This window comes from Amblyomma americanum, chromosome 1, assembly GCF_052857255.1.
Source record: "Amblyomma americanum isolate KBUSLIRL-KWMA chromosome 1, ASM5285725v1, whole genome shotgun sequence".
Taxonomy (NCBI): Eukaryota; Metazoa; Arthropoda; class Arachnida; order Ixodida; family Ixodidae; genus Amblyomma; species Amblyomma americanum.
In genome coordinates this window covers 64366279-64393201 of record NC_135497.1, presented here as the reverse complement: position 1 = coordinate 64393201, position 26923 = coordinate 64366279, and the positions used below count along the sequence as shown (strand labels likewise).

General features: G+C 43.6%; 2 protein-coding genes and 1 long non-coding RNA gene across 5 annotated transcripts in view; 1 reads left to right on the top strand and 2 right to left on the bottom strand.

The window, feature by feature from the left end:
• The first annotated feature begins 432 nt into the window (after positions 1-432).
• LOC144112920 (uncharacterized) lies at positions 433-4663 on the top strand. The gene is made up of 3 exons (XR_013310554.1): positions 433-573; positions 1638-1790; positions 4463-4663. It is a non-coding gene; the product is annotated as an uncharacterized LOC144112920 (long non-coding RNA).
• Positions 4664-11496: 6833 nt separating this feature from the next.
• The window catches only part of LOC144112913 (uncharacterized), a 194258-nt gene continuing 178831 nt past the window's right edge, over positions 11497-26923 (bottom strand). The window contains exons 7-9 of one of the 3 annotated variants that reach the window (XM_077645740.1): positions 16212-16637; positions 13842-13881; positions 11497-12726 (exon numbers count right to left, since the gene is read on the bottom strand). In XM_077645740.1, coding sequence (XP_077501866.1) covers positions 12521-12726; positions 13842-13881; positions 16212-16349 — 384 coding nt within the window. In that variant the 5' untranslated portion in view covers positions 16350-16637 and the 3' untranslated portion in view covers positions 11497-12520. Of the gene's footprint in view, positions 16638-26923 lie in introns of all 3 variants that reach the window. The other 2 variants (XR_013310548.1, XR_013310545.1) reach the window with 2 other exon arrangements.
• Positions 21396-26632, bottom strand: LOC144112914 (uncharacterized). Its single transcript, XM_077645741.1, has 2 exons — positions 26452-26632; positions 21396-22115 (listed from the first exon to the last, which is right to left on the bottom strand). Exons 1-2 carry the CDS (start codon positions 26630-26632, stop codon positions 21424-21426), a joined length of 873 nt encoding a protein of 290 aa, XP_077501867.1. The 3' UTR covers positions 21396-21423.

Here is a 26923-nt window from a genome sequence, read left to right as displayed (position 1 = left end):
CTTTTCAACCACCATTGGCATGAAGGTCGCCTTCCGGACTGCTGGAAGCATGCCAAGGTAATCTTCATACCCAAACCAGGCAAACGACTCGAGCTAGGAAACCTCCGGCCCATCTCGCTCACGTCTTGCCTGGGGAAGGCTATGGAGCACATCATTCTACACAGACTTCACACCCACGTAGACAAGGAGGACCTCTTTCCCCCCACCATGATTGGTTTCCGGGCTGGACTGTCCACCCAGAACATATTGTGGCAGATACAACACGGCATACTCGACCGTGTTTCCGTTTGCTAGCCGCTGCTACCGCTGCATACAAGCTCAATGTTGCCCACGCCAACGCGCGCGCGGAGCAGCTGTTTGCCATGACAACTATGTATACATGCCATGGTTGCCTACGCCAACGCGCACGCGGAGCAGCTGTTGCCATGGCAAGTGTGGAAAATAGACGCGACGCCGGTAATTGCAAATGGCGGCGCCCTGCCGCCTTTGGGTTTTCGTGCTTTTCAATGACAGCAACGATGTCTGCCGCTTGCGGTGACTATCAGAGTGCCGTTTACAAAAGCTTAATTCAAGGTGGGTATTTTCTTCGCTTTCATTGTTTTCATCGATAACGCAGGTAATTTATTTGAACGCCGGTGAGGCGGTGAAGCAACGATGTCTGCCGTATGGGTAGTATGGGATAAGTTTAATGCAGGTGAGTAATTTATGTGGGACAACTGTGCTGTCACAAGGACATCGCAGCTGTTGCCTTTTCTTTTCATTGCGGAAAAGTTCTGAAATGCAGGAAAATAAAACAACATTCCTTTTATATTTGAAGTGTAACAGTTTACCCTCACATTTATTTTTCCACTTGCTCAACATTGTATAGCAGTTGTTATAGTTGAGGAACTCACCTGAATGAACAGCATTTTGCACCACGGAGACTGCATGAATACATGGCGTAAAAGAGTGCCGCTTGGACAAGGTTAATTCAAGGCATGTGTAAATTATGATTTTGTGGGCCACATCATGTGGATGTATCCTTTTTTTTTTAGTGCGTAAGAGACTGCATGAATACATGGCGTAAAAGAGTGCCGCTTGGACAAGCTTAATTCAAGGCATGTGTAAATTATGATTTTGTGGGCCACATCATGTGGATGTATCCGTTTTTTTTTTTTTTTTCGGGCGCAAGAGACTGCATGAATACATGGCGTAAAAGAGTGCCGCTTGGACAAGCTTAATTCAAGGCATGTGTAAATTATGATTTTGTGGGCCACATCATGTGGATGTATCCGTTTTTTTTTTTTTCGGGCGCAAGAGACTGCTAGAATACATGGCGTAAAAGAGTGCCGCTTGGGCAAGCTTAATTCAATGTATCCGCAAATTACGATTTTGTGGGCCACATCATGTGGAGGTAACCGTTTTTTTTAATGCATCCTTTGTTGTGCATCCTCTCACCTATGTCTCAAAATCGTCATTCATACTGTGAATAAATGTATGGCTGAAATTAGCCAAACATCTTGTTTTATGAGGGGAGATTTTTTATCAAAAAATTGTGTAATTATTTTCCGGTGCCCCATATTTAATCTCCTTCAAGGTAATGCCCATTTGATCCAATGCTCTCATCTGAAAATGTGTTTTTCACTTTTTTGAAGCAGTCCAGAAATTCTTGCGAGAAGTGGGGTCTTTCAATGGCTGCGCCCTTCTTCCACGACCACAGAACAGTTTACCCTGTGGACTTTCTTCTTAGAGGGGAACTGAGGAAGTTGTGAAGAAGAAGGTACTGTAAATGGTACTGGTAAATATTCTAGGTAATGCTGTTTTTGCTTAGAAATTTGCCACAACTTGGGCTATTTTCGTCTTGTTCAATCATGCAAATGTTTTAGAACCTCCTGGCATTTTCTGGCTTTTTTTGGATGTGCTGAAGTTTCTCCAGCAAATGCTAATTATGGCTGAGAAATTTGAATTTAAAAGTTTCCCTGCTCCATGAGTCAAACTCATGATATCCGAACCGAGAAGGTCGGGTTACCACCATTTTGAAGTGAATGGCAGTGTAACATAGCCTTTCCAATCCATGCCCAAAATTTGGTGCCTGCGCACACAGTTTACTTGCAAAATCAGCTGGTGATGACAACACCTGTAGTTCACCTTTTGGTGTTTTCCGTCTTATTAAAGCTCAGTTTTTGGTGACAGCAGTTCCTTTGACATTAGAATATCATAGTCTATCGAAAAGCAGGTCAACTTAAATTTATCCTCAGTGTTCTTTTAAGTTTTGCTTGATTTGTGGGGTTTAACACCCCAAACCGACTTTAGCTATGAGGGGTGCTGTAATAGAGGGCTCCAGATAATTTTGAATACCTGGGGTTCCTTTATGTGTACTGACATCACACAGTACACGGGTCTCTAGCATATTTTGCCTGCATCAAAATGCGACCGCCGTGGCCAAGATCGAACCCACGTCTTTCGGGTCAGCAGCCGAGCACCATAACCAGTGAGCCACTGTGGCGGCTTCCCCTGTAAGGTCAGTTGGTTGCCCAGTGATAACTGAAGCTTATGTTGTGTGTAGTTATGCGGCATTCATTTGGGGGCTGAAATTTTTCAGAGCACTTTAAAATTACTTATACATGAAGTTCACGATTGCTATGCACTGAGAAAGCAATAAAACCTGCTCATAACTGTGCGTTGCACAAAGATTGCTTTTAGATATCGAGTGTAAAGCTGTGTAAGTGAGGTTGTATAATGACTAATAATAAGCTGGTCCATCTAAAAACAGATCTTTCATATGCTCACATGTGCAATTTCATATTCCAGAGAGCTGTGGTGTACAAAGTTTAAAACAGATCTTTCATATGTTCATATGTGCAATTTCATATTCCAGAGAGCTGTGGTGTACAAAGCTTCTGAACGCCAAACACTGAATTATACACCTCATTAGTGTTGCACCCAGCTTCAGTGTATGTTGACTCGAGATAGAGTGCTCGAATTGTAAATGCATGAATTTATCATCTCAAGGGAATTTAGTGAGGAAATCACTTCCAGTTCTCAACAATTAAAAGGGTCATACACATAGTGTAACGCTGGACAAACTTGCAAAGGCTTCGTCCCGTTTTGAGCTCTGCTAATTTCCCTTGCAATTCTACATATACGAAATTATATGCATCTCAAAAAAAGATGAGGCCAGGCGCGGTGTCAGTGAGGTCATTAATAGTTTCATTCTTGCTGAGGTGGCCGCTTGTGCTGCTAGCTTAGCTTTCTCTCACCGTTACGAATTGCAAACATGCTCATGACAGAAGAAAGTTGGCATATTTTGTAGGTGCCGGTCCGAGTTCTTTCATACATTGCACAAGTAGTGTACCTTATTAAATAGATAAGCTTCATGCAGTTACTATCATCTGCACTGCATGAAAAGGTTGATGTATTGTGAACATGGTTAAACAATAATAAAGGGAGACCACAGTGAATATCATACTGTTACTCACTTTTGAAAATGACACCCGATTTTAGTTACATCTTGTCTTCTCTGTAGTGAAGCATAAGATATTAGAATGCATGGATCACCGCATGGCATTTAGCTACGACTGTTATGTGATTTAAAATTCAATTTATTATCTCATGCTGTTTCGGTTTAGACAACCAGACAATGGCTATGACATCAAAGGTCAGTATGGGTCACTGCTTCTTCATTTGTAGTCATTCTAGCTCTTGAGACAGCCTTGTTTTAGCATTGCAGTTAATGAAAACAAAGAAGGAGCAGTTATATTGCAGTTTTTTTATGCCGCATGTGGCGTACACCAACCCTTGATATCACAACCACCGCCTAGCCGCTGGAATCAAAACAGCATCAAGAGGAAATTCGATTGTAAATTATTTAGTGACTCTGATGTGTATGGGGTGATCCATATATACTAATGTCTAATGCATCGTTTCAAACAAGAAAACATGCAAGTAAAGATTTGGTTGGTGGGTATAGCCCTGTGAAAAAAAACAGTGAAAAAGCAAGAAAGGAAGGAGGAGAAATGAGAACTACACACACACACACAGCATTTGAAGAGCAATGAAGAGAGGAAGCGAGTGTGTTCCATGCCTTACCTGCATTATGTTTCTCACGTCAAGAAAGCTGCAGGCAGGTAACGAGTAAGCCTATGTTTTTGGTGCCATTTATGCAAGGAGCTCCAAATTTTTGTGGACTTTGGCAATACATTTTGCTGCATGAATGTTCTGTCTTGTCAAGCTTAGAGTGGCATTCCTATGTCGTTCTAGAGGCATAACTGCTTCATGGTGCTTTTCCAAATACACATACTGACTATAAATATGAGAAAAATGTGGAGATGGTGCAAAGACAACGGCGGCATTCTTGAAAGAACAAAAATGAACAAGGATACTGTACCATTTTCACTATGGGCTCAGGCCCCCCTATTGATTTGTTGAATTCCAACAGCATTTTGTGAATGAAGATTCATCTAGGACCACTGTTTATTTCCAGAAATGAGACCACTGCCACTCGGAACAGTGAAGTGCAAAAGCTACAAAGGAGTAATTTCAAAGCATATTATGAAAAATAAATCTGTCACAAGAAACACACTGACATCAATGGCAAATATGTTGAGAGATGTTTGAATGAATAGACTCTTTTGGTACAACCTTTGTCTTTCGTTCCATCAACTAACGGCCACAAATTTTAGACCTCCTCTCATAAGCTTGCCAAAGTGTACCCAAGGTTGAGCAAAAGATTAAGAGCTGAAAGAGTTCACAAAAAAACACATAAGCAAATACAATGCGCCTCAGGGCCATCAACAAGGCCCTTTATTCCAACTTGCGGCTCATTCAAAAACATCCCATTTGGTAATACTCTCTGTAGGGCTAAGTTGGTGCATGGTTTTGAAAACAGACGTGCAAAACAGACAATGCTGGGGGAAGACAGACGAAACAAGTGCAACTGTTTATTCACCTATTGAAGCAAGTGAATATATAGACAAAAAGGCAAGAGCAGAGAGGGACCCACACATGCGCACAAGTAGAAACCAAAAGGTAACAAATGGCTATAGAAAAAAATGTGTCTCAGCACATATCTAAAAACACACTTTCTTTTCTTCGCCTTTGTTGATGTGGAACACCTCTATAAGTTCACGGGCTGTAGTGTCTTTGCCCCTGCTTAAGATTTTTGTTTTCTTCAGCTTCGCCTGGCATTTTTTCTTCTTTTTCACTGCAGGATTTACAGTAATGTGGTAAGAAAGAACCCGTGCCGTTCTTCAGTGCGTGATTATGGTCAGCAAGGCTATCATTAATACATCAGCCCGTTTGGTCAATGTAAGATTTCCCACACGTCAATGGGATCTGATAAACTACGCCCACTGCACATTTCACGAACGGCGTCACATGCTTTTTCTGGCATTCTGCTTGTTTCGGTTTGTTTGAATCCATTTTGCCACACAAGGAGAACAGCTTCTTGGGGGTGGAAAAACTACACGAACTTTAAACTTTGCCTCAACATGTTTCAGATTGTGTGCCATCTTATGAATATAAGGAATTATCACAGGTTTAGTTTTCTGTTTGGCAACATCGTTTTTTGCACAGTTATTACACTTTTCTTTTTTTAACCTTTTTCAGTAATACTTTGGCAACTGAGCAGAGTAGGATAGCCAGCTTGTTGAAGCCTGGTCTTGCCTTTTTGCTGATCTATTCACTCGCTTTCAAGTGAATACACAGTTGCAGAGTTGCACTTGTTTCGTCTGTCTTTCTCCTGTGTTGTTAGTTTTGCGCATTGTCTTTTTTCAAAATTTCATTCGGTGACACCTGACTGCCCCAAATGGCGGAAGTAGATGCACATCTGCTTCTGGCATTTTGGCCAATTAGGTTTCGCTGAAAGGGATGTTTTCAAAAGGGACACAAATTGGAATACAGGCAGAGATTCGCCTACCGTGTGGGAGTATGCCCATTTGGCAATGCACTGTAGCAAATGCAAGAAACATGGCTGCTGCCCTGCCCTTGAAAACACAGTGTTAGTGTTCTTTGCAAAGGCAAGAGGTAAAACTGGGGCTTTCATATCACCAAGAATGCCGACAAAAATATATGAGCACGCTATCTTCATCATTATCATCATCAGCATGACTGCGCCAACTGCAGGGCAAAGGCCTCTCCCATGTCTCTCCCATTAACCCTGTCCTTTGCCAGCTGCAGCCACCGTATCCCCGTAAACTTCCTAATCTCATCCGCCCACCTAACTTTCTGCCGTCCCCTGCTACGCTTGCCTTCTCTTGGAATCCACTCCGTTACCCTTAAGGACCAACGGTTATCTTGCCTTTGCATTACATGCCCTGCCCAAGCCCACTTCTACCTCTTCATTTCGACTAGGATGTCATTAACCCGTGTTTGTTCCCTCGCCCACTCTGCCCGCTTCCGGTCTCATAATGTTACACTTAACATTTTTCTTTCCATGGCTCGCTGCGTGGTCCTTAACTTAAGCTGAACCCTTTTCGTTAGCCTCCGCGTTTCTGCCCTGTAGGCGAGCACCGGCAAGATACAGCTGTTGTACACTTTTCTGTTGAGGGGTATTGGTAAACTGCTATTCATGATCTGAGAGAACCTCCCATATGCGCTCCACCCTTCTTATCCTTCTAGTTATATCCCTCTCATGATCCAGGTCAACAGTTTCTGCCTGCCCTAAGTAGACATATTCCCTTACCACTTCCAGCATCTCGCTTCCAGTTGTGAACTGCTGTTCCCTTGCTAGGCTATTGAACATTACTTTGGTTTTCTGCATGTTAATTTTTAGACCCACCGTTTTGCTCTGCCTGTTTAAATCATTGATCATGCTTTGCAATTCATCTCATGAGTGACTCAGCAAGGCAATGTCATCAGCAAATCACAGATTATTTAGGTATTCTCCATTAACTCTTATCCCCAGCTGTTTGTAATTCAGGCCACATGATGTTATAACCCTTTTTTTTTGCTGTAGTATGCAGTCTCCCCTTCATATTTTGTGCATATACAAGGTGTCCGATTTAATTCAATGCAAATGGTTGATTAAACATTGCATTTGCTGTACACCACAGCTTTGGAAGTTGAATAATCGGCGAGGCTGATGCCTCAGTCAAGTGCAATGTAAATAATAAATGCTTATCCATATAACACTTTCAGATTGGCTTTTTAAATCCTGCGTTTAGGTCATATCTATAGGGAATAACATGGCACACCCTGTATACCATGAGTATTCCGCCCAAACATATTCTTTAAGAATAAATGAAAACACTGAAATGGCTCCATTGCGCCATCTTCTCACAATATGTCCAATGCTAATGGCAATTGCTAGAGTTTAGCAAGGCCGGAAATAAAAGCAGGGTTTTACCGGACGGACCGTAACAGGTGCTGGCACCACATCGCTGGAACTCCTTTATAAAAATTTATTTGTCGGCAACAAAAAATATTTTTCTAGTTTTTTTTTTAATATGTGAAACTAAATGGGTTGACCATTTGGCTAATTTTTTTGTCCAGCACCGTTGCCCACATAGCGTTTTCTGGTCCTCAATGTGGCCGTTTCCGCAGAAATCTATGCACTTTTTCTTAAATTACAGAACAACGCAAGGTTCAAGTTTAATTCAAACAATGCTAGATCAAGGTTTCAGGCAAAACTCCAAAAAAGTTTGGTTAAATTTAGACTCCAAGTTTACTTTTAAAAGCGGAAATCTTCAAATTTTTCTCCTGTTAAGCACTTCCATTTTAAACCAAAATGGCATCATCCAGTTTATTTTTTGAGGCATGACAGGGCATCTCAATACCAGACTACATGCGGAGATAAACTTTGCTGACAAGGACCGTTTCCTGAGCAATAATTCTTGCAAAATGCCCAGATGAAGGTGATGTCTTACACTTTGGAGCATGATATATGGAGAAAAATTTTTTTTTCTTTGAAAGAAGGTGTCTACACTTCTGTTGGGACTGGTCGTCCATGAATTTTCTCAGCGAAATCTACAATACCAAGAATTTGGTGCATCTCCTTTCGCGTGGAATGACTCTGCTGTCCCCAAATTTAACTCTTGAAATCGACTGGGAAGTACTGTAAAAAAAATTGTTTCATGAACCTCGGCGGCTGTGAATAGTGACGAAACATTCAAGAAACGGGCAATTTTCTCTGTTAAGGTTTTCTGCCTAGATACATGACTTACGGAGCATACTTGTCCCCAACAGTTTTATGCTTTCTGGACCACTTGTTTTGTTGCACTCCTAGGACCGCAGCGCAGGTCTAGACAACCGTTTTTTCAAATTTATGAATTTTAAACTACTTGTATGAAATTTTCTTCTCACTTTAATATGTCAACAAACACTGAATCTCAAAAATTCAAAACGAAAATTTGAGCTTTGCAAAACAAAAAGAATTACAAGAATGACTTCACCCTGCAAGAACAATGAATGTTGAACTAGCCTTCTGCCATATTTTCTTAGCTTTGCAGGTTTTAAGAAAAATATATATCAGAAAATAATGTTCTGCACATAAAACAGTGACATTTGATGAGCCGTTATAAAATTATTTTTAAATTGCTCAAAAAATTTAATGTAAATACTCTAGAAATAAACTCAATTTTGTTGAAAGTTGCGTCCCTTCTTAAATGGAAATGTGGGACAGACTGCCGGACATATCATGCTGACTTGAAATCCTAATGTTTACATCAAGTGCCGTATTGCTTGCTGCATTGCCTTTCTGACTGGTTCTCGCAGTTGCTTGTCAAGTGCGAGTGAACTTTGAAAATGGGCAAGGTGCCACCTCTTTTTGACACAGAGTGGCACATGACGAGAAATGTTGTTTGAAATAGTGGCCATTTGGCAATCACTAAGTGCCAGCAGACCGGTTGGAAATATGCAGAAATCACTCTTGCTTGACACTTCAGCAGCTGACTATGATGCAGGAATACTTTACTGTGAGACTGTTTATTGCCATGGGTGCACCCCAGAAACGCCACATTGTAGCACTCTGTATGTAGCCACTGTCTGCAAGTTACCACATCTGTTCTTCCATGGCCGAGATAAAGGTGACTCCCCTGCCATCATTGGTATCCAAAGAGTCTCCCTATGCATCGCTCCCACTATAGTGGCAGTGTTTATCATGCAGTTCGTCTTTTGATACAGCCACATTAGAAGATGCATGCAAAGTTAGTGGGCTTCCTCATAACAGGAACATTGAAAGGACTCTCAAAATGAACACTGAAGCTTGTTTGGCTGGTTGCTGTTTACTTCAGAAAGTTTTGCATAATACCTTTTCTGTGTGCTCAACTTACTGCCCTACCATTTCTGTATTTTTTTTGTCATAGCAGGGATGAGGGACGTTCCTTAGGAAGGCCATGCATATCATGCGAAACCAGGTGGTGTTTTTCGAATACTGCATGGTTATAGAGGCATGCCTCGTTAATATGGTACTTTCGTCCCCCGTCAAAACTGTCCATAACAAATTGGGAAGAAAAATAAAAAAAAGACATTTATTCATATATATATATACACTGGGATTACAGTATGCTTTTCTGCATAACAACAAGCAGTGAATTTCAAATTATAATCTTAGAAACTTGAACATTTTCCCGGTCGCAAAAGTTGTACTGCGGTGCGAAGTGCCTCGCAGGCCGTGAGAGACATGATGGCAGGATTCGCACTGGGTGTCAGATTCTGTTTGCTATTGTATCCACAGTGGCCCTGTAGACGACTTGCTTGTTCATCAGTTGTTCATCACTTCCTGGTCTACTGCATCAGCTGCAGGCATTCCTGAAGACTCATGAGGAGCATGTCATTGATGAGCACATTCATTTGCCTGTGACCTCCCTGTGAGGAATGAGATTTCTTGGCTGCTCTGTGACAACGATGGTGAGCCAATGTATATGTGGGCTTTGTTGGCTATGCAGAATCCTTCCAGGTTTCTGTGTGCGTTTGCACCTTTTGTACTGGAGTTTTAGGTTCCCTGGTTCACCTATCTGTTTGCATATGGTTCTGTGTTCATGTTAGCACCATTTGCATGTTCCATAACGAAATTCCAATTCTTGTGCAGGATGTCTGCACAATGACAGACACTGCACTGCTGAGTTGAGCTATTCCCTAATCTGGCAGTATCGATGCTAGAGTCTGTGCATCAAAGCTGAGGTCAAGTGTTGGACCTGCCTAACTCCCAAAGTTTAATTTCGGTTTCATTCCTCACTGGTTGGACTAAATTAAATTGTTCTTGCTGCTTATACTTGTAAATTTAGAGCTTTCAACTGCTGTTAAGCTCAGTTCCTCTGCGCTTAACCGCAGTCATATCTCAAGACCAAATACCGCTTAATTTTCACTGCAACTGTTTTTCTTGTGTGCTTTTTTTTTCCAGAGTGGTCATCACACTGCAAGTGAACAGCTTTGTTTTCATTTTTTTTTGAGTGCCTTTGTTCTCTTTGCACGCGCAGGTTGGCGCAACAAATGTTGACGAAGCTTCCATTCTTTTCTTTACAATGTTGAAATGCTTATGGAGGTGGTCATTTGAAAATTTATTTATTTTCACATCCTGCAGCCTCAGGTGAAACTGTGGCGTGAGGAGCGGAAAAAATATGTACCCCAGTGTGCTCTTCTGAACACCTGCCCGATGACAGCAGGGTCTAATACACCGAATATTGTACAGTGGAATTTTTGCCTTACATATTTCTTTGTACACTTTTTTTCCCAGAAGTGGTTGCTCTCACCCTACAAAGTAATGCAGCTAGTGCTATGCAGAAAAAAAACACTGACATTAGTTTGCTGCTTGATTTTCAAGCTATGCAACAGCTGAAATGCCCTGGAGACTATACCATGAAGCCTTCAGCAACATCCGCTGCAGTGGCTCAGTGGTTATGGCGCTTGGCTGCTGACCCGAAAGACGCGGGCTCGATCCCGGCCATGGCGGCGAAATTCTTGAGGCCCTTGTACTGTGCGATGTCAGTGCACGTTAGAGAACCCCAGGTGGTTGAAATTTCCAGAGCCCTTCGCTACGGCGTCCCTCATAGCCTGAGTCGCTTTGGGACGTTAACCCCCATAACCCTTCAGCAACATTGGCCAAAACGTAGTTAAGGTACTGTGCTTCTGCTAAGTGTGCATCCTTTAAGGACCTGATGCCAACATGGTGTGAACATGACATTGAAGAGATGTCTTCATGATAGCTGTCTTGGCAAGTTTACGGTGGAATGAATTGTATGGAAGCAGTCCTTTAATAAAAGCACTGTCTCCTCATTGCTCTTCAGCGCAACCAAACTGCCATATATGTATATAGCCAAGAGAAAATCGGACAGCGATTTAATGTCAAAGTGGTTGTTTTCTGTGCCAAATGAGCTGCAATCGTTGTGCCAGATGACTAGGCCAACCATTTCTTGCACGAATAGAATGCGAAAAAAAAAACATAACATCAGATTTTTTCAGTGCACAGGATTCATTGTACATTGGATCCCACTGTCTTAGGTACAGTTTCTTTAACGGCAGACTGGGGTACATTTAAATGATTGTTTTCATGAGCATTGCAAAAATGTAAAAGTCAGAGAATGGTGGTTTCCTCAGCTTTCATTGCAGAGTATGCAGATGCCAACATATCTTTGACATATTGTAACGGGAAGAAGCATATCTGATAACCCGAGAAATTGTCTGAACAGAAATAATTCATAGTCTGAAAAGAGAAAACTGCACATCTACTCCGGCCGACGTTTTACTACAGAAACATGTCGTCATGATGATGATTCTTATTCATTCACAGTGCCAGCACTCTTTACTGCATAAGTCTGTGCAAGAGTGCGAACAGTAAATGGCAAGCAGCAGCAGTAGTGCATCATCCTTTCCCCTGTATTCACTGTCTATGTACTTAACCAAAAATAAAAATTACGATTACTAACGCTGCAAGACCAGGCCCCTTCTCATCAAACAAGCCATTTCCTACAAGGTACTTCACACCAAGGCACTGCGAGTTTTCTGTTTGAAACATAAGTTAAGGAGCTGCACAAGAGTCCACACAACTTTCTGCACAGTGCGGATGTCAGACGAGTGATGTATTCCTTCCAGTCCTCATAAATTGGCAGTCAAACCACACCCTCGGTCACATGCAGCGTCACACCGTTATGGATGTTAGTTTTCTGTACAGTACGGTACACTGTTAAAGGGAACATGCAGTCGCGTGAAGTTGACTTTCCGCGAGGCGCTGCTGCGGAAAGCCGGAAAGAATGCCGAGCTGATTATGGTCCGGAGTTTCTTTTCGGCATTCTGTCCGCATGCCTGGATCTCATTTTTCACATCCACAACACATCAATTACCTCTTCTCGCTGCTGAATTGGCTTTTTCCATTCTGTGGTCGCGTTTCGTGCGAAATAAGCAACATTTTCTGCGGACTATATTATCCATGTGTGAGTGACTTGGTTCATATGCCACTTAACGCGTACAGTACACGTTGATAAACATGCTGTTCTTATTGACTGATTCATGCACTAACACTGCGCCTTGGTTTAATCTATTTATTTATTTATTTATTACCTTAAGGACCCCAGATATGGGGCATTACATGAGGGATGGGCATGACAGACTACAAGATGATGGCCTCAATCTTTTTCTTGAATTTGGTGAGGTTGGTAAGGTGTATGGCTTCCGGCGGCAGATCGTTCCAGTCCCGAGATGATTTGACAAAAAAAGATCGTAAATGAGATGCGGTTCTTGCAGGGGGAGGGTACACTGTCTTGCTGTGGTGAATGCGGCTGGACAGATGATGTGCTGCTGATATGATCGATGCTCCTAAAGATGAATGATAAAACTTATGGAACAAGCATAATCGAGATATTTTTCTTCTTGTTTCAAGACTAGACAAAGAGGCTCTAGATTTTAGAGAAGACACACTAGTATAATATGAATAATCACAGTAAATAAAGCGGATAGCGCGATTTTGTATTTTTTCAAGTGTTAGCGAGAGGTTCGACTGATGAGGGTCCCATACTGCTGAAGCGAATTCTAATTTAGGTCGGACGAAAGTTTGGTAAGCTAATAATTTAATGGAAGGGGTAGCAAAATGAAGATTTCGACGTAGGAAGCCAAGGGTGCGGTTAGCCTCATTAGCGATGTTCGTTATATGTGAAGACCATGTTAGGGTATGAGTTAAAGTAATGCCTAAATACTTACAGGTAAGAACGGAACGCACTTCAGAACCAAAAAAAACATATCTAGAGGGAATGTGGGATTGCCCGCGATGGAAGGAAATCATACATGTTTTAGCAATATTAAGGGACATTAACCACGGCTTGCACCAGGTTTCAGTTCGGGTTAAATCTTGTTGAAGGGTGTCGGAGTCGGTGCTTGTAGAAATCGGGCAGTAAATTACGCAATCATCTGCAAATAGCCGGATGTTAGAGGTAACGTTGGAAGGAAGATCATTAATGTAAATGAGAAAAAGCAAGGGTCCGAGCACTGTGCCTTGAGGAACACCTGAAGTAACCGGAGAACGAGGGGACGACGATTTGTTAGCGTAGACGAATTGTTCTCTGTTAGTCAAAAAGTTTTGAAGCCAGTTCATCACTAAATGATTAAGGTTTAGACGCGAGAGTTTTAGTAGTAATCTTTTGTGCGGTACTTTATCGAAGGCTTTTTCAAAGTCAAGAAACAGCGCGTCAAGAGGGATATTTAAGTCAAGATGCGAACTAAGGTCATTGACGAAAAGGGCTAGTTGGGAATCACAGGAAAGTCCTTTTAAGAAACCATGTTGTTTAGGGTGAAAAAAGTTTACTGAGACTAGGAATTTAATGATGTGAGAATAAATAACATGTTCCATCAGCTTTGAACAAATGCTTGTGAGGGAAATAGGGCGGTAGTTTTTACAAGAAAAAGATGAACTTTTTTGGGGACTGGGACGATCTTACCTTTTTTCCAGTCTTGTGGCAGCACACCTGATGTTAGAGACTGTTGAAAAAGGTGGCATAAGATGACACTAACAATGTTCTTAGTATTTTTTAGAACTTTAGAGTTTAAGCCATCAATACCAGATGAAGAGGGCACTTTCAATGATTCGATTAGTATCATAATTCCACTGGTATCGAACAGAATGTCTAGCATAACAGGGTGATCGAAGACGGGGAAGTATGGTAATTCGCCTTCAGGTTCTTTAGTAAAAACTGAGCAAAAAAAAAAAGGAGTTAAGAGTGCTACAGACTTCTTGTTCCGGTATGAGAATGTTACCATCTTTGTGTAATGTTAGAGGTTTGTGGCGTGTAGGGTTAATAGTTTTCTAAAACTTGTTAGGATTGGTGCGCAGCATAGACGGTAAAACTGATGAAAAAAAGGAACGTTTGGTTTGGCTTGCTAAAGATTGGAATATTTTTTCCGCAGACTGATACCTTTTCCACGTGCAAGCGCCATTCAGGCGTTTGGCTGTTCGAAAAAGTCTTTTCTTTTTGTTGTTGAGGTGCTTCAGTTCGTTATTAAACCACGGTGACGATGATTTTTCTGTGATGGTGATAGTAGGGATGTGCTTATCAATCAGTTGATGCATTTTGTGTTTGAAGAGAGACCAGTTAGTTTCAATAGACCGGCTTGAGAAGTCAAGGACCAGCCACGCCCAAAAGTCGGACAGTTCTGCGTTCATGGCTGTGTAGTTCCCTTTGTCATATAAGGTTAGTGTCTTTTTTTGCTTTTTCAGGTATGGCAGTTTGAAGGAAAATGTGCTTAGTATTACGGAGTGGTCACTAAGCCCAGGTAAATGAAGCAGAGGTGACACGTTATCTGGGTGGGAAGTGAATACAAGGTCAAGAATATTAGAAGAATGATCAGTTTGCCTGGTAGGGTTAGATACGAGCTGGGACAAGCCGAAGGTTAGGCACGTGTTAACAAAGTCACTTTCAATGTTATCTTTGGATGTAATGGCAGGGAGGTCAGACCAGGTAATATCGGGAAAACTAAAGTCACCATAAAGAAGAATGGGAATGTGCTGATGTGACGTAGTTATGACGCGGAGTGTTTCATGGAAGTGAGCCACAAAGGAATCTGTTAGGTCAGGTGGTCGATAGCAAACGCCGATGATAACTGGAGGGAACGAAGCATGGCATTGAATGAAAAGCAATTCTAGAGGGGATGCAAGATTAATCTCGGAACAACGACATGACTGATGAGCACTGATTAGTACACCTCCTCGCCTGTTTATCCTGTCACGTCGAAAGAAATTGAAATCTGGAAACACGGAAAGTATCTCGGAGTCTCCTATGGACGAATTTAGCCATGTTTCGGTTAGTACAATTATGTTGCTCTCCGTCGTGCGTACGAGACTGGCGAGGGTGTCAAGCTTAGGTGGAAGGCTGCGGATGTTAGTGTAAAGAATGGTCAAGGGGCGGAGCTTAGTCTTTTCGGAAGGGCCGTTGGGTAGCTATGGAGTGCGGGGAACGACTTTGTTTGTAACATGATCATAAGTGTACGTAGTGGTACCAATGATGAGCTTATTATACCGGAGTTTGTATTTTTCGGTTTGCGATTTTCCAAATGCAAGTAGCTGCTTCCTTGCCAAGAGAGTAGTTTTAGAGTAGTCCTCAGAAACACTATAGCCACTGTCCTTTAGTTTGCTAGCACAAGAAAGAATTTTTTCTTTTGTTTTATAGTGAGCAAAATTAACAATAATCGGTCTGATTTTGTTAGCATCAAACTTTCCCAGTCTGTGGGCTCTTTCAATGTCTGTTGGGTTGATTGTGACGTCTAGTTTTTCTTTGCATACTTCAGTGACAATCTTTTCAGATTCAGCCCAGGTTTCTTGGTTAGTGTCTTTTAAGCCAAAAAAACAATAAATTGGATCAGCGTGCCCTGTCTTCAGAGTCGGCCAGCTTAGACATAATGTTCGATATTTCACCTGCATTTTGCTCCGCAAGCTCCCGAACTTCGCTTATATCATCCTTTATGGCGCCAAATGATGCGCAATCTTCTTCAATTTTAGATAGTCTGCTTCTTTTTTCACCTAGCGCTTTGTCATTTTGGGTTAACGTGCTGCGAATTGTTTTCATTTCGGCCAGCAAAGATGCCTGTCCAGATCGAAGTTCATTCAAAGCTTCCATTATGTCGGAAGAATCTTGCGGAGCAGCACCGCGGGTGTTGGGACCGGGGTTTAATTCAACATCACCCGCCAAAATCAGCAGTTGGCGGATGACACCGAGGCATTCAAAGGCAGTCGCGACACAACACTGAGGGCTCGGCAGCACTAGCAATGCCGCATAACGGGTACGCCGCGCAAATAATGAGTATTCATAGTTTACCTGCATGACAAAAAGGCGACGCAGGTGAGCGTACGTGGACATCGTTGCAGTGCTGCCGAGCCCATTAAGCGCGTTCGGCGTTGGTGCTGTCCTTAAGTAGTGTGGACGCTGCGGTGACGTAGACATGCTGGCTATCATCGTTGGGGGGAGGTTGGGTGGGTAGAGTGGCACATGCGCTGTACTCAGACAGGAACCAAAGCTGGCGTTTGGGCAGTATTCCAAGGTAGGTCTACTTGAGGGAGGGCGTAGATGGCACTGGGTCGACCCTAGTGATCCAGCCGACTAGGGTCCGGCCGGGATGCACAACCAGGTGTTGTTGCTCCATGGATGATACGGCGATGGTACCGGCAGGAGGGTGTTGCCGATGGCCCAGCTCGCGTCAGCACAAGCACCAGCCGGCGGACTGAAAGGCACGAGCGCCAGCACCTGCACGACAAAAAGGCGACGCAGGTGAGCGTACGTGGACATCGTTGCAGTGCTGCCGAGCCCATTCGGCACCTACATCGCCGAAACAATAACAAAAAACACCTTTACAGACAGGCTACAAATGTATTATGCTGTCTTGCCATGCTGTTGCCAAATACAAGACATGTTAACCTGTTGTCATTATGAGCAGGCAGTGGTGGTGAACAACACTTACAGTAAGAAAAAAAGAGAGAGAAGAGGCTATCAAATACAGATGCTTTGCTGAAGCATGTTGATGACCTCTGTTAACACTAGTTATGTCAAACTAAACTGGTAGCCGCGTTCACACTCATTTGAGGTGCTGAATCGAACTGGACTGGTCAGAAATGTGCTTATGGAGTGTCTTTATACGGTTATGAAGGCATCAACTGTACAGCAATTGTAAACGTTGTCACTGTCATTTTGGCTCAGGAGGGCTAATATTTTAGTGTGAAAGTACTACTTCATGAGGTCTAACTGGCTTACAGAGTTAGTGTGAAGCTTGACCTTGAGGATGACCTTGGCAAACATAATAAAATAAATATTGCCGGGACTGGGATTCGAACCCGCGGAGGCGCGAGCAGATCAATTTCGCTGGCCTGTGCACGAGAGCACCATGCTGCTGCCGCAGACGACCCCGGTTCGCGTTAAACTGCAACACACGCTCGCGCTGTGCATTGCATGTCGTCGTCTTCCATCAACAACTACTCTAGAACTAGTCTCGTCGCCAGAACTGCCGACGACCTAGCAAAGCAAAACCATGAGACAACCAGGCTAAACACGTGCTTTCACACATATACTCGGTTTAACTACGTTAAAACCCTACCATTCTCCCCCTCCCTTGTGCGGTACCCGTTTACTATACAGGGTCACAGTGGCTGAGCTCGCACACTGCGCTCAGTATTTCAAAGAAAATTAACTGTGTGAACTCGCTTAATTGAACAGGTCAGGCCTGAAGTGATCAATTTCGAATCGCGTCACACGGAGGTACTATCGGCAGGCAAAATTTACGAGGTGGGAGTGTACGGGGAAGAAGAAGATTGGTTTTTGGGGAAAAGAAATGGCGCAGTATCTGTCTCGCATCTTGTCGGACAACTGAACCGTGCCGTAAGGGAAGGGGTAAAGGAGGGACTGAGAGAAGAAAGGAAGAAAGATGTGCCGTAGTGTACGGCTCCGGAATAATTTCGACCACCAAGGGATGTTTAACGTGTACTCACATCGCACAGCACACGGGCGCCTTTGCGTTTGGCTTCCATCGATAACGCGGCCGCCGCAGTCGGGTTCGAACCCGGGAACTCCGGCACAGTAGCCAAGCGCCACGTAAGCCAATCGCTCGAAGTGTCTGAACGAGGGGACTTGCATTCGCCACACGCTGGTAGCATTTTTAAAGCACTAGGTCGCGAGGAAGCCCCACAATAACTTTTCTGCCCCGAGAACACGCACCCCAATAACTTTTGCTGCTGGTGGTACATACATTTACGCGGTATGAACTCGACCCTGTCCGGTAGGATTACGCAGCAGTAAAAGCCTCCGAAAAGAAAAGTGACCATATGGTACCTCAACTGCTGTTTTCCCAAAAATTTGTACAGTACTGACGAAGGCCGTGTAGGTAGCCGCGCAGCACGGAGAGCTCGCCTGAACTTGCTCCAACGTGTCATACTTGAACACTGCAGCATAACTTTTTGCTTGCGCTTAAAAATGCACTTAGTGTTACAACAAACGCAAGAACAGCACCAATCCAGCCACAGATACAAACGACCCGCGGCACGAAGGATGATGCTGATGTCGATGGGCAGGCCGTCCCAGGCAGATGGCGCTACAACGCTACCTACGAAATGAACTTTTTCTGCAACTGATACGAAATGCGCTGGAAACATGGCTCAGAATTATTAAGAAATGACACCACAATAGCACCATAAAAACAATGAAAGCTGACAGCAAAAATAACGAAAGTACAGATTTTAGACAAAACTGCAAACCGTAAAATCAAAACCGAAACTCTGCAAAGAATGCACTCGAAATGCAACTTCACCATTTTTTTTTTGTCATCGAAGCGCGTTGACCTACAGCTGCACCAACTTGTCTCAATTTTGATGCGTGAAAATGTTATTCCTAAAACCGGCATCATTTTTTTTCCTGTCCGAGTCGCGACAGCGCCTGCATCACGGCAGCGGCAGATCTGCCAGGCAGAAGTATTTCAAACAGAAATTTACAAGCTACATATGTACACCGTAGGTCTAGATACTCTTTCTTGAATCAAATGCTCTCTCGCAACCGAAACAAGATTGGTTTCGGTTCCATAGCGTGTACTGCCATCAGACAGTACACGGGCCTCTAGCATTAACGCCTCCATCGAAATGCGACAGCCGCCGCGGGATCGAACCCGCGTCTTTCGGGTCAGGAGCCGAGCACAATAACCACAGCAGCGGCTGAACGGAGGTGCTAGCATTCATGGCGGTACATGGAAGATATGGCGAAGCTATTATAATTGTGCAGTCTCAACCCCTTTTCTCGATGCGTCATATCTCGTTTCACAATTGGACGGGCAAAGATTGCAGGCTGAGATAAGCCGCGTTTACAAGAATACAGCAGTGCCGCACCGCATATTTCGTGGACGCGACACGCCACTATTCACATATGTACTATCGGGCCCAAAAGTTTGCGGGACGAGAGTTCTTGGAAAAACGTTTATTGCAGCTCCACTTCGCTAGTAAGTCGCCAGACAGTGTATGAAGTATACTAAAGAGTGCTTGGCTAAGGTGGCCTAGCTTGGCCATTGTCTGGGCCCTTGGCAAGTTTCGACTTTATCATAATGGTTGTCCTTTTGACGTGGTCACCAACCACCATGCCCTATGTTGGCTTTCTTCGCTAAAAGATCCCTCCGGTTGCCTGCCATGGCTCGATGGGCTCTCCATCTACAAGAATATAGCATACGTGCCGTATATCGCTCGGGCTGCAAGCACCATGATGCTGATGCCTTGTCCCGCTCCCCACTACTGGCCGAGCTTGCCAGCCTCTCTGCCCTCGAATCCGCTGTGCCTTCGCTCAATACATGCGACGACTTCTGAGCAGCGTAAAAATCACTGGATTGCCTCTCTTCTTGACTTTGTCTCTGCCCCATCTACGGCACCTGCATACCGCACGTGTAAAATTTGTAAATTGTAGGGTTTAACATCCAAAAACAACCCGCCGGCTACAAGGGTCGCCTTAGTGGAGGGCTCCGGATTAATTTCAAGCATGTAAAGAAGACTGAAGAGACATACACTTAATGCAATGTGACCATGCTGCCTCCAGAACTTTTGCATAGGCTGTCAGAAGCAAAAGGCGAAGGGCTATCCCGAACTATTTCCTGCGTAGTTAGTGTCTCATGGTGTCAGAAGCTTCAAACCATTTAGGTAAAGAGAACTAATTGATCAACAACTCAGAGAGAGACTAACACCATTCTTGCTTCAGGTTGTTGATCAATTCGACCTCACCATGACATCTGCTAGGCATCCTGGTTAGCTTAAATGTAGAGTGACTGCCCAAGCAAGCAGTGGTCCCTGGTTTTATCCCAAGACTAAGACGAATTTTCCTCCAGCTGCAAAGCTTCTGAGAAAGCTGTCTAGCTTTGCTCTGCAACCCAATAACTGCGATCAAGTTGAAACTCACGAGTAATTGCTGCCCAATTTAAATGCACTTCGCCTCTAGTGTTTCCCTTAACCACTTTGGACTACATTGTGAATGTGCATTTTAAGAGCATCTTCCATTCCCCAATATTATCCTTGCCCTAAAACAGTTAGCAATCTGAAACTCAAAACAAAACAAGAGGCTCCATGCTGACACTGTCAACAGAAATTTTCTATTCAGTCTTTAAGAATATATGCATGCTATTGTAACGATATTTTTGATACAGCACTGTGTACACAGACTTAGGACACAAATAAATCGCACTCTCACTTTACAGTTCCATTCAGTGCCTCTCACGTCTTCATGTCTACTCTTTGGTTATAAAAGCGTTTTTGCTGCAGTGCTGCCTGCATTACCTACCCCTTTCCAGTTTCCTATTCTTCTTTTGCCAAGGCTGTGGAGTCTGATAGCACCTGTTTCAGTTAATAGGTATATTTAGCAGGCTAGTAGCTGCAGTCCACAGAGTGTTTGAAGTTACTTTCCTTGCAATGGAATAAAATATAGCAGGAAGCTTTTAGATAACTGGATTCTTATGCTGCAAACCTGTTGGACCTAACATGTGCTTTCTGGCAGTTTCTCAGTGTCATCTTTCTGCATTTTTGAAGTACACTGAAACTTAGGATTAGAGACAATGTTAGATAATGCTTTGTGCAACATGCACGGAAGCAACTTCACATTTTTTTGCCGTGGCTGCAATACTAACAGGATGACTTAGAGCTTGAACTAACACATGCAGGCGTTTGAGTTTAGGTCCCCCTGTTGGGCTCTCTAGAAAGTATATGCTTGCTGTATGAAGTCGAGGGTTGGACGGAAACCTGTCTGGTCGGGGCTGTACGTGGAGAAGGCAGAACACCGGGCAAAATAAAATGAACTCCTAAATGATGTTTCAGCTCCCACACGGGAGCCTTGTTCACAAACACGTGCAGATGTGTAAGGCTGGCTATTTAAGCTTGAAAATGTGCCCTAGGCAGCAGGCGTATACACTAGAAAGTGCCCCGTCAGTGCGATTAAGAGTGTGTTCGGTTGTCTGAATGATTAAGGAGTCTAGGCATAGACGGCTCTAGAGGTTCTTTACTGTTTTTAAAATGCGTGCATTGCTTCAATCTACATCATGCTGCTGGCTTTCAGAATGTTCGGCGAGTGCATTTGACGACGCTTTCTTGTTTGCAACATCATGCTGGTGTTGTTTCAACCTTTTAACAAAGTTTCCACTTTCCCCCATATACACATGGTTACAGTCTCTGCACGGTATAGTGTACACTATGCCCGGAAATTTTTCTTTCGGCAGGCAGTATTTTACGTTGCCGAGGGCTTGCCGCAACTTTTTTGCCGGCACGTGTGACACCTCAGAGTCATAAGATCGCAAGATGCGTGCCAAGGCTTCGTTGATCCCGGGCATGTATGGCACAGGTGCACATTTTTTGGCGGCTGGGCTACTGTCAGATCGTGGGGGTTGCAGCAGTTTGCGTTCCACAGCGTTGACGAAAGGCAACGGGTAGCCACATTCGGAGAAGTCCTTGCGAACACTTCGATGGTCGGCTTTCACATCCTCTGGCTCTGTGCAGATCCGGTATGCTCGATGAAAAAGCGAGGCAACCACTGATCTTTTGTGAGAGGCTGGGTGAAGGGAGTGAAAGTGAAGATAGCAGCCAGTATGAGTGCTCTCCCTGTACACTTTGAATGAGAGCATGGATTGGCTTCGTTTCACTAAGACATCCAAAAACGGAAGCTGTCCATCCTCTTCTTTTTCAACTGTGAACTGGACGACTCTTTCGATGCTGTTCAGATTTGCTGCAAAATAAAGTAAAACATCCTTGTTGATAATAGCAAAGCAATCATCAATGTACTGCACAAAAATCTTTGGCTGTGGGCTGAATGAATCTAGTGTGCGGCTTTCCAGCTATTCCATTGTTAGGTTTGCAGCGGTAACAGAAACTGAAGCACCCATGGCTGCGCCGTGAACCTGTTTGTAAAACACCTGGTCGAAAGTAAAATATGTGTCACTCAGGCAGAAACGCAGGAGTCGCCTGAGATCTGGCACATCGATTGGCGACCTGCCAGGCGAAGTAGCATCAGATTCCAGGGCCGCCGCGCAAACCTCGACTGCTAAGTCAGTTGGAACACTCGTGAAGAGCGACTTGACATCAAAAGAGACCATCATGTCACAGTCCTCAAGATGCACGTTTCGAACTTTTTATATAAAGTCAGCAGAATGAGGCACATTGGTGGGGGTTCTTCCAATGAGCAGAGCCAGTATGCGGTGCAGGAAGCCGGAGAGCTTGTAGAGGGGTGAATGGGTAAAATCTGCGATAGGCCTCATTGGAACATCGGTTTTGTGTACCTTAGGAAGGCCATAGTACGCCGGTGCTGAGTCATTGTGACATAGTAGAGCTAAGTAGAGAGACTTATGTTGGGGTGGCAGCACGCGAAAGACGTCCGACAGAAGCTTTTGCAACTGTGTCTGTATCTTTGGCATTGGATCCTCCTTGAGACACGTAAGTGCTCTGGTCATTCAGCAGGGCCAGCATTTTGGCACAGTAGTAGACCTTGTCGAGAACAGTGGCATTTCCTTTGTCAGCTGGTAGAATGACCAAACCGGCATTAGTGTGGAGTTGCTTGATGGCACTGCACTGAACTGAAGAGTGTCGAGGAGGCCTGAAGCGTTTGCAGCCTCGAAACGCCGAGTGCACGAGTACGTGCTTCTTCGTGGCGGGAAGGTTCCACCTTGCTGATTGCGTTCTCCACCGTGCATACAATATTTTCTGCGGTCTGGGGCCAGTGCCACATTGAAGTTTAGGCCCAGGTTGAGTGCAGACATTTGAGCAGGATCAGGCTTATAAGCGGACAGGTTGTGGACTGTTGACAAAGTGACGTTGGTGCGTGCAGGCCTATCCTGATGTGTGAGCCTGTTGAGTTTGTTTTCGTGGGACTGTTCTGCTCTGGCAGCAGATAATTTGGCCTGAAAATTGGCATGTAGCTGCACGCTTGGGAATACTGCCGAGTACTGGTGCTCTAGCCGGCACCGTGCAAAGAAAGCTTTGGTTTCTAGTTTCCTGATCGTTTGTTTGCAATCCAAAATTCTTGCCTGTAGTAGAAGTCGTTCAGCCTTGGCGACAATGCTGTAGCCGAAACTTGCTGCAACGGGCCTGTTGAGGCGGAGGGGCCGAGGAATGAGGCCAAGTGTCTTGCATGTCATGTTGAAGGTCAAGTGCCCTTTGAATGATGCCACTCGAGTAGTCACGGAAGTAAATCGACAGATTTCGGTGATTGCTCTTTGGCCATACGACCGGCGTAAGTTGATGAAGTCGAGGGTTAGACAGAAACCCGTCTGGTTCGGGGTATACATGAAGGCAGAACACCGACCAAAATAAAATGAACTCTTAAATGGCGTTTCGGCTCCCACACGGGAGCCTTGTTCACAAACAGGTACAGACGTGAAAGGCTGGCTATTTAAGCTTAAAAATGTGCCCTAGGCAGCGGGCGTATGCACTAGGAAGTGCCCCGTCAGTGCGATTAAGAGTGTGTTTGGTTGTCTGAATCCTTAAGGATTGTAGATATAGACAGCTCTGGAGATTCTTTTCTGTTTTCAAAATGCACGCGTTGCTCAATCTATATGATGCTGCTTGCTTTAAGAATTTTTGGCGAGTGCATTTGACGAAGCTTTCTTGTTTGCAACATCATACTGGTGTTGTTTCAACCTTTCAACAAAGTTTCCACTTTCACCCACATGCACATGGTTTTACAGTCTGCACGATATACTGTACACTACGCCCGATTTTTTTTTTTTGGTGCAGACAACAGCTCTATACGTGGCTTGAAAAGTGATGATATTCTAGAGTTTCATTTTTATTCATTATTCTCAGCAATCACTGTCTGCAACTCTCTACTAACATTCATCACATCATCTAGTACAGAAGCATTATTCCATAAAAGGTTTAAAAAAGTGTGTACTTTTTAATTACCTTCATTTGCCATGCCAATGAACCCTGTATTTATTGTGTATGGCTTTTATTGCTTGAGTGCTTTTGTATAGTATTGTGTTCTCTTTTTGCCATGTTCCTTAATGAGTTTGTAAAATTGAGCATGCTTAATCAAATTTTTTGTTGTGATTGTTAATTCCTGCTGCACCTGTTTTCCGATATGTAGTTGCTATCTACCATATGTTTAATATGCGTCATATATACAATTAACAACAGGAGGTCCCCCGACAGTTTCTACTTGGGGCCTCCTCCTCTACTAATTTATTTACCTCATAACTGCACTAGTTTTTGAATAAACAATAATGTATGTCAAACAAAACTTTGCAGAGGTTATTTGTCATCTGTATGCCGTCTTGCTCACATACTGTTAGGTTCACACCACCTGCTAAGCTAGACCGCATGCTGGAGGTCAGATTTTGAGTTAACGGGATTGGTATATTATTCCAAGATGTTAATTAGGCCAAGGTATTTGGTCCTTATGACATTCCTCCAGTGTAATTCACAAATTGTGTATGATTCACCTACTTTGCTAAAAGCTTTGCAAACTGTTCACATCACCTTTACAAGAAAGTGTTGTAATCACTTCGATAGGTACAGAGTTAATCATATTACTTTAAGAACAAGCAAGAAATTTATGTATAGCAGTGCTTTTTATCTCAGGCCTTGGATTAAGCATGTGAATTACATTTGGAACGAGGCAGCCATCAGTTCCGGGTTTATTACAGTAGAGATTCGGTCATTTGCAAAGTGATTTCAGAATACAGCTGATAGTCAACTCTGACCAATACTTGAGTATGGATGTGTTTGTTGGGGCTTGCATACATGGCCACTTATAAGTAAATTGAAAAAATTCACAACAGTGTTGCTTGATTTCCACCGGGAAATTAAAGACTAACTCAGAATGACAGAGCAAACGTAAACTGTAATAGAAACAGCAGCAGAACGACCACGGGAAAAATCTTGGATAAAAATCTTTCTACAATATTTACTTGCTAAAACTGCTGTAAACTGTGAGAAATATACTCAACCAACAACTTAATTACATATTGAAGCATTTAAAGGTAAAAGAGCTTTCCTTAAAGGATGATGTTTTCCATTCTTCTGTTTTTTACCTATCCTAGAGTAGAACAGCTTAGTGTCAAGTACTGTTCATACATTATCCAATGGTGCTTTCTTCCATGGTTTCAATGAGTAGACTATTTTCTTTTTCAACATTTTTAACTCCTTGCTGTAATGTCCTATGGGGTGGTGCAAGTAACTCTTAAAAAAAATATTGATGTTCAGAGAAGTAGCCACCTTTTTTTTTATTCTGAGGACACTAGATAAACTCCAAGCCATCAAAGGGGGGCTCACTACACAACATCAAAAGAGTCATTATGCATTGGAGAAAAGGAGCAAGCACATAAACCAAGCATGGAAAGCAGGTCTCTAAGTGAGAGAAGCATGCACTTTCAGAAGCACTATCACCTATGTTTAAGACCTACCAGATCACAGATTGCAGAAGATATGTGGATGCCACATCGAGCTCAGATTAGACACATAGCAGTGGACGCAATATTAATAATGACTACTGTTTAAACTCTGAACAGTTTAGTTAGGGGAGGTTGTGCTTAGTGGGATTTTTCCATTCCTGTGTCCAATGTTAAGATAAGACAGCAAGTATATGCCATCATGAAACTGTTTGCAACAGCGTCTAAAGGAAATGATCTTACAGCCCAATGCAATGTTCTAGGTTACCTGACAGTTCGTCACTTCAGCTACTTTATTTCAGTTTCGCCAAATCAATCATGCGACAACGTCACCCGTAACCGCGCGCAGCTTTCAGGAGAGGTGTGAGATGGATATGAACGTTTGACGATTCAGCAATTTGAAAAAAATGTGCCACAACCCATGACGAAAAATGGGCAAAATGAGTATGGACTGTCGTGACAATTTTTGCAGTAAACCACGAAAATATACGCTGAAAACCTACATCATACAAAAACCACTCCGGCAGGGACATTACAGCAGCCCCGCTAAGAGAAAAGACTCAACAAAGCGACGGTTACGCAGAAAAATCACCGACAATGAAACAAAAGTGCCAGCAGGAATGTTGGCTTGCTTATTGTGAAAGGCCAGGAATTTTACACACTGCCCATGACACTCACCTATTCTCACAAATGCAGGCCAGGTTAGCGTTACTACAATACAACTTGGGCCTGCCAGATGCGGGGCGTCTTCAGCGCATGTTTCCAACAGCAGGCAACAGCTGCACAACATTGCATTTGTCGGGAACGGCCGTGGGCGACACTGAACTTGGCTGTAGCGTCTGTTTTGGCAACATTGCATTTGTTGGGAACGGGCATGGGCAACATTGGGCTTGTCTGCAGCGAACAAGGGCAGGCGACCTTGATGTGAATCGGTTTACTACTGTTAGTGCGCGGTGCCTTCGTGTGTGCTGAAGTCCGTTAGCGACTAATTTGAACTGCCGATCCGCTCCTAAAGGAGTAGGGGTGCGGATGTGCGTGCGACAATTCGTGTGTGAGCGCTGCGACGCGATGAGTTAGGAGTAAGATTGTCAGAAGTGAGTGAACGACACCCCCTTTTTCCCGCCACCACCCTTTTTGCCATAAGGCGTCG

Bases quoted from the DNA above. Each gene is read 5' to 3' on its own strand.
- LOC144112914 (XM_077645741.1), bottom strand. From the start codon at position 26,632: ATGCAATGTTGCCAAAACAGACGCTACAGCCAAGTTCAGTGTCGCCCA. The intron at 22,116-26,451 runs GTGAGTGTCATG...TTTATTTTGCAG, and splicing joins GCCTGCATTTGTGAGAATAG to CAAATCTGAACAGCATCGAA.